The sequence below is a fragment of the Miscanthus floridulus genome, chromosome 3 (genome assembly GCF_019320115.1).
Source record: "Miscanthus floridulus cultivar M001 chromosome 3, ASM1932011v1, whole genome shotgun sequence".
Classification (NCBI taxonomy): domain Eukaryota; kingdom Viridiplantae; phylum Streptophyta; class Magnoliopsida; order Poales; family Poaceae; genus Miscanthus; species Miscanthus floridulus.
Genome location: NC_089582.1, coordinates 40,674,548 through 40,682,080, shown reverse-complemented (window position 1 = coordinate 40,682,080; position 7,533 = coordinate 40,674,548). Strand labels below are relative to the sequence as shown.

General features: G+C 45.1%; 1 protein-coding gene across 3 annotated transcripts; it reads left to right on the top strand.

Annotated features, from left to right (window-relative positions):
• The first annotated feature begins 528 nt into the window (after nucleotides 1–528).
• On the top strand, nucleotides 529–6,283 carry LOC136545524 (uncharacterized). Of its 3 annotated transcripts, none has more exons than XR_010781072.1 (3): nucleotides 529–1,703; nucleotides 4,886–5,057; nucleotides 5,733–6,283. XR_010781072.1 is itself a non-coding variant. In XM_066537534.1 (2 exons), the coding sequence occupies exons 1-2, from the start codon at nucleotides 1,149–1,151 to the stop codon at nucleotides 6,042–6,044; spliced, it is 867 nt and encodes a 288-aa protein (XP_066393631.1). In that variant the 5' UTR covers nucleotides 529–1,148; the 3' UTR covers nucleotides 6,045–6,283. The 3 variants fall into 3 exon arrangements, 1 of the variants encoding a protein (XP_066393631.1); XR_010781074.1 differs by having other exon boundaries at nucleotides 4,886–5,186; XM_066537534.1 differs by lacking the exon at nucleotides 4,886–5,057.
• Nucleotides 6,284–7,533: the final 1,250 nt, after the last annotated feature.

The window sequence follows — 7,533 nt, the reverse complement described above, 5'->3', positions numbered from 1 at the left end:
TGAACTGATTCATTATGCTGAGTTAGTGAATAGTACGGGCCGGAAATTCCGTTGGCAAGTTTGAATTCACAATTTGACATTATTACTTTTGTGTTTTGATCCTTGTACGAGATTGCCAGCATGAAAATGCTACAAATTGTGAGGACCCACGACAGAGAGGAGCATATCTCTTTCAAATTTCAACAAAAGCCAAGATGATCGAGGAATTCCTATAATTCGGTTCACGTTCACGGAAATGAAAACTTTAGGTAGCGCAGAAATGAACCAAATACAAGAAATGTTGTACGTTTGCCAAAGTAGAAACTAGCAGGTTTGGCCAGAACATTGATGTGAAAAGGTCTTGAACCTTGAAGAATATTGTAAGTTGGGCCGGATTGGGCCAGATGAGTTCGTTTGCACTAGAATGGAGTGGGCTTTTCCCCAGCACAGCCCGGCCTAGTGGTCGCTCGCGGCCCATGACTAGTGGCGAGTGACGACGGGCCTCCGTCCGAAAACCCCAATTCTCCGTAGCTGGCTGCGGCACGGCAGCTCTCGCCGGCAATCAGCCGAGAAATCGCCAACGCTGGAGAGATCCAATACAACTGAGGTGGAGGTGATCTCGCGGCGACGGCGTTGGTCGACGATGCGTGACATTGGGAGAAATTCCGGGCGGCTCTGTGCATATCCGGGGGAAACCGCCGCACGCCCCCAACCCTTTCACCCCCGGATCACGCAGCCGCCGGTGACGAAGGCGGCGGCGGCGAGGGCCTTTCACCCCCGGATCTCGCACCTGCCGGTGATGAAGGCGGCGGCGGCGAGGGGTAGAAGGAGGACCTTCTCAGCGCGCTCCCCGACGACATCCTCCTCCTCGTCCTCCTCCACCTCCCTTCTGCCGCGGCCGCCGCGTGGACCTGCGTCCTTTCCTGCCGCTGGAGCCGCCTCTGGGCGCAGCTCCCGGAGCTGCGGTTCCCGCTCCCCGCCGAGCCGGCTGTTGCGCGGCGCTCGCCCGCCATGGGGCGCCTGAGTGTCGTGGCCAACGACGCCGACCCGAGGGACGCGGCCGCGGTACTCCGCCTCGCAGCGCCCCGCCTCACCAACGAGCTCCTTTTCCACAACGTGCTGACGAAGGTTCGGGAGGCCGGTGCAAGGGCCGCCGTTGAGAACTTGAGATGCCCTGCTTCGACAGGGCCGAACGGCTTATCCTCCGCCTAGGTTACCTTGGTCTCGTGCTGCCACCGTCCGGCGTGTTCACGAAGCTCAGCATGCTGGACCTGGCCTACGTCCAGTTCCCAGGCGCCTGCGACATCGGCGACGCCTTCTCGTCTGCTCGTTGCCCTTCATTGCGACAACTTCGTCTCGTCGACACTCAAGGGGTGTCCAACCTCGCTATCTGCTCAGAGTCTCTCCTAAGGTTGTGGTTGCAAACTGTCAAAGGGTTGCAGCAGCTCACTGTTGTGTCACCAATGCTGATAGAACTGAGTATTTTTTATTGCTTCTTCGAGAGGCAACCAGTGGTTGACATCGTTGCTCCTGTTATGGAAATGATCAAGTGGATTGATAGATATGATCCCATCTCGGTCCAGCTTGGTCAGATGGCACATCTACAGAGACCGGCAACCTTATGCTTTGAATTGCCTGATCATCAGTACAATTGGGGCAGTTTGATGTTATTGCAGTGCTTTCAGAAGATCCCTGATCTTTACATTTCGATCTGTGATCCACATGTGAGTACTCTCTATACGTGTCCTGTTATAGTGCATTTGAAACTTTTCTTTATTTAAATATTGCTAAGTACAATTGTCTAGTAACTGTAAGCTTTTTCAGATGAAAGGCTAGTAACTGTAAGTTTGTAACAAAAACTACTTCGGAGTTGTAGTGTTGATAGACCTTGATGTAGCAAGCAACTGACTGTCAATGTAATGCCTGGTCAAACAACCTTCAGTTGTAGGGACACGTATACAGCTCACTGTTTTAACACTTGACCATACATGGGCTGATGGCCATGTGCAACCATCAGATGTATACATGACTATTTGATCTGGCAAGCAAATGAATTGGTTTTTTTTTATCCCACCTCAAGCCAAATGGACTGATGCTGCAAGACACACGTTCATTACTCTTTAGTTAACTTATAGTAGAACACAAAAAATGGAAAAAGTTTTTATAACTCCTTATGTCCTTTCATTAAATATAAAGTGTTTATCAGGATCAGTAGAGAATAGTGTCGAATTAATCTGGTATCCTTATCTTGATCAGTAGCTTAGAAGATTGTCTTGGTGTTGGTATCATCCATGATGGTGCTACAGCGTGTGAATAATTGAAAATCATGTTAGATGGCGATGCTGCCATATTTTCCCATGAATGTTTGTTTGTTTAATTTTTTGACAACAAGTTTCGGTATCAAGTGTGGAATGGGTTAAAAGGAAATGTGTTCAGCATGGTATTGAGTTATCAGCATGGGTAGATACAACAACAACAAAGCATTTTAGTTTGAAGTGAGTGAGGTAGGCCAGAGATTAAAACCCAATAAGTATCCAAGCATTAAAAAAAGTTATAAGTAATAGTAAAATGTTGTTTTTTTGAGATATTCCATCAAGTATCTCTTTACAAACTCTTCTCGTGTTAGGTTTGTTTGAGCCCTGCTGCCTCTCTTTACAGTACTGGCACACCTTACTATTCTTCTGTGCACCAGTGACTCTAGTGGCATTTGTTGGATATGTCCATACCATTTCAATGATGGACAAGGTTTTCTTCGATCGGTGCCATCCCCTATTCACATATATCATCGTTTTAGATACAGTCCTTTTTTGTATGACTACACATGACAATTTTTAAGAACTCCCCATTTCTTATATGACATTCTCATTCAGTTTGTTTTTTCTGAAGTCTCACATTCGTAGGATTATCGAGGTTATTCACTTAGGTAAATCCTATAGATGGTTCGTGTTTAGTCTTCCTTTTTTATATAAAATATGATGTACCTTGGTACCTTATATTGAATGATTGATGATTGATTACTTCAACCGCTTTTTGTCAGTTGTTCCTGTCGATGCACTGGTATAAATCTGAGGTCAGAGAGGCGTTAAAAATGATGAAAGGAGGTAAGGCGATGGGACCGGATGGTATCCCAATCGAGGTGTGGAGATGCCTCGGGGACATAGCTATAGTATGGCTAACCAAGCTGTTCAACCATATTTTTCGATCGAACAAGATGCCTGACGAAGTGGAGGAGAAGTATATTGGTATCGATCTACAAGAATAAAGGGGATATTCAAAGTTGTACTAATTACCGGGGAATTAAGTTGATGAGCCATACTATGAAGCTATGGGAGAGAGTTATCGAGCATCGCTTGAGAGCAATAACGCGATTCTCTATGAACCAATTTGGTTTCATGCCCGGAAGGTCAACCATGGAAGCCTATTTTCTTAATAAGACAAGTTATGGAGCGGTATATGGAGAAGAATAAGAACCTACACACGGTTTTTATTGACTTGGAGAAGGCTTATGATAAAATACCAACGGAATGTTATGTGATGGGCTTTGGACAAACATAAAGTCCCAACGAAGTACGTCGGGCTCATTAAGGATATGTACAACAATGTTGTGACTAGTGTTCGAACAAGTGATGGAGACACGGATGACTTCCCAATTAGGATAGGACTACATTAAGGGTCAAGCTTTGAGCCCTTATCAGTTTGCCTTAGTGATGGATGAGGTCACAAGAGGACATACAAGGGGACATCCCTTGGTGTATGCTTTTCGTGGACGATGTAGTGCTAGTTGATGAAAGCCGGACATGAGTGAATCAGAAACTGGAGTTATGACAGGAGACTTTGGAGTCCAAAGGTTTTAGACTCAGTAGAACTCAAACTGAGTATATGAGATGTGACTTCGGCACTACTACTCGGGAGGAGGAAGATATTAGTTTGGAAGGTCAAGTAGTGCCTAGGAAGGATATCTTGCGATATTTAGGATCAATGCTATAGAGAGACGGGAATATGGATGGAGATGTTAGCCATAAAATCAAAGTAGAGTGGATGAAGTGGCGCCAAGGATCTGGTGTCCTATGTGACAAAAGGGTACAACAGAAGCTAAAAGGCAAGTTTTATAGGACGGCGATTAGACCTGCTATGTTGTATGGTACAGAATGTTAGCCTACGAAAAGACGACATGTTCAACAGATAAGTGTCGCGGAAATGCGTATGTTGCGTTGGATTTGCGGTCATACAAGAAGGGATCGAGTTCGGAACGATGATATACGTGATAGATTAGGGGTAGCACCAATTGAAGAAAAGCTTGTCCAACACCGGTTGAGATGGTTTGGACATGTCCAACGGAGACCTCTAGAGGCACCGGTGCGTAGTGGAATCCTAAGCCAGGATAGTAACGTGAAGAGAGGCAGAGGAAGACCGAAGTTGACTTGGGTAGATGCAATAAAAGGAGACTTGAAATGATGGAATATTCCCACAGACTTAGCTTTAGATAGGAGTGCTTGGAAAACAGCTATTCACGTGCCTGAACCTTGATTGCTTCTGCTGGGTTTCAACTCTAGCCTACCCTAATTTGTTTAGGACTTAAAGGCTTTGTTGTTGTTGTTCCCGTCGATGCACTGGTATAGTTGTAATATTTACTTATTTAGTCAAGGACATGAATTCAGGAGTGGATGGTAGTGTGTTACTTGGGGCATATTCAACTCAGATAAGGCCTAAACAGGATGAGTGTTTAGTTCTTAGTTGTGATTCTTTACCAGAGACATCTCGTGTCATTAGTCTGCAAAACAATTCTAAAGTAGTTTGCTTGTATTTTGTAACAAGTCATTTCTTGTGAGAAAATCAGTTATTCTAGAGAGTTGCTTTATTTCTTGCTGCATATGAAATTTTGTTGTGGCTTTTTATGAATTTGCAGAAGATGGTTAACTACCATTACTTGATGGAAGCTCTAACCTTGCCCCCAGCTTGAGGACTTATGGCTGCGCTTAGTAACAATTGGACATGCTGTTGTCTCTTGCATATTCCATTTCCTAAAGATTTTTACCAGTATAAGAAGGCTGTTTCTGCAGATACATGAAAACATTCCGGTATGCTTCACCTTATCAGCTTTGAATACTTTGGTTACTTGGAAAGTGGTGGAAGATTTTCATTTGGTGCACTAATGCTTGACCAATGGTGGTACATTGATACTTCAGGAGTTAGTTTGCTACGCATAGGTGTAGTTTTCTACTTTTCTTTCATGGTTTGTTTCTGGAAGATATAATTGTATGGATCCATACTAGCAGCTGTGCATCAATTCAAAAATACAATGAAAAGTTGCAGCCCTACTTTGGATCCTAATTAATTGCCAGCGTAGATGTTGCTCACTGGCATCAGGTTTCAAACTGATGGTATAATTTGCTCACACAGTCGAGTGTTTAAGCTGATTTTACTTCTCATTATGCCATGCTAAAGGCTCTGTTGAAACCCTAAGAAGCAAAATTCATCAATTATACTCTATTTACAGTTGGTATATTTTTTGTGTCATTTTGTAGAAATTTTGTTTTCTACAATTCTCTATATATACATGCCACGAACTCATTGGCTAACACCAAATGATATCCCATTCTTATGCAAATTTGGCATATGTTCACATTTCCACTTTCTAAATGACTGTAAATCGAATTGTTTTCCACTTTCTCCTGCATGCTTTTCTTATTGTCAATAGCCATTGAAAAGATTGTTGAGAAGTTATCCTATCTTATGTCTATGGTCCTCATCAGGAACAATGTGCTTGTTCGCCGGGTTGTGTTTGTCATCAGCCGCAAGACTGGAAAACTGAGGAGCTCTGCTTGAATTCTCTCGAGGAATTGGATATTTGTGGATTCAGCGTTGCAGATTGTGATTTTGCATTTGTGAAACGACTATTGGGATGGACACCAGTGCTCAAAACAGTTACTATAAATTTTGATCCTTCGGCAACTCTCGATGAGGATCTCTGTAAGGAGCTACTTGCCCTCTCTGGACCAGATACTTGCATGAAGATTTACCTTTACTGCGATGGGACAAAGGTGATGTACACACCGGTAGGATAGGGCAGCTTTAAGGGCCGTCTCTTGCTGACTACTAGTCACATGGATGTAGCATGCTAGCATCGTGCGTAACTGTGTATCCAACTGCTTGCCTCTATTCTCAACCGTTGTTCGCACATTTGCTAATCAGGGATTAGCATTAGCTTCTGTTTTGAGAGCTAGGTACACGGGCTTGTCTGTTTGCGTGGTGTGGATACTGTGTTGCACTGAAGAGTTGTGCTATTAAAGTTATCAGACATTCGTGAGAAGATGATTCCAGCTCCTCCCACGGTACTGCGCCTGTACGGCTATACTACTAGCGTGTTAGAAGTAGAAGATAAATTAATGTCACACGGAGTATTATATAAGTAATACAGTAGTATATAATAAGTTATTGCATAGATTTGTTTTCTTTCATGCGCAGTATTATATAAGCAAAAGAATGTGTCAGTACAATAGATAACAATTTTGTCCAAAGAAGAATAGACAACTACTGCTCCAATCCTTGACTCGTTCTTAACTACATTTTGTAATTTTGTCCAAAGAAGAATAGACAACTACTGCTCCAATCCTTGACTCGTTCTTAACTACATTTTGTCAGGCTAGCCACACGTTGAGGTGAAATTGGTTGTGTAATGCTGTCATTATCTATTAACAATTGAGAACGCCATATGATTTAAGTGTCACGTAACTGCGGCCTCGAACAGTATTTTTCAGCCAACGAACAGTATTTTTCTCTCACACCAAATCAACCAACAGTACTTTCAGCCATGGCTTATCAGCCAAACAAGCCCAAACGACCAGGGCGTAGGGCTGTAAACGGATCGAATACGAACGGATATTGTTCATATCATATTTGTTTTCATATTTTTCTTCGGATTCGGACTCGGACGCGGATAGCTATCGGGTACCGCTACGAATAAATATATATTGAATATGGGATGAGTCGGACGCGGATAGTGTCGGTTACGAATATTTCTCCGGATATTGAGCAACAGCGACATCTATATATATACACGATAATGATTGTATACAGGCGTCCGTCCGCACCGGACGGACCTGCTGGCAGGCCGGGAGGCCCGCAAGGCGTTCTTATCCGCTCCCCTCGGTTTCTTAAAAAACGAAAAATAATTCACCGCAGCGCCGCGCCCCCTGACTACGCTCCACAACGTCGTGAGCCGGCGACCACGCTTCTCCGCACCTCCCGCCTGTCTTCTCCACACCCCTGCTCCCTCCCTGGCCGCCGCCGGTGTCCTCCTCCCCCACCCCGGCGGCGCCCTCACCCACCCCAGCGCGCGCCCTCCCCCATTCCGGTGTCCTCCTCCCCCATCGCGGCATCCTTCCCCCCACACCAGCGGCTCCTTCCCCGACCCCGGCGTCCTCCTCCCCCACCCCTGCGGCGCCCCTCCCCCGACACCGGCATCCCCCCCCCCCCACAGGGACCTCCCAACGCCCTCAGATCCGGTGGCCATGGCACTCCCCGTGCCAGGCTCTCCCCCCATGTTGCAATTGT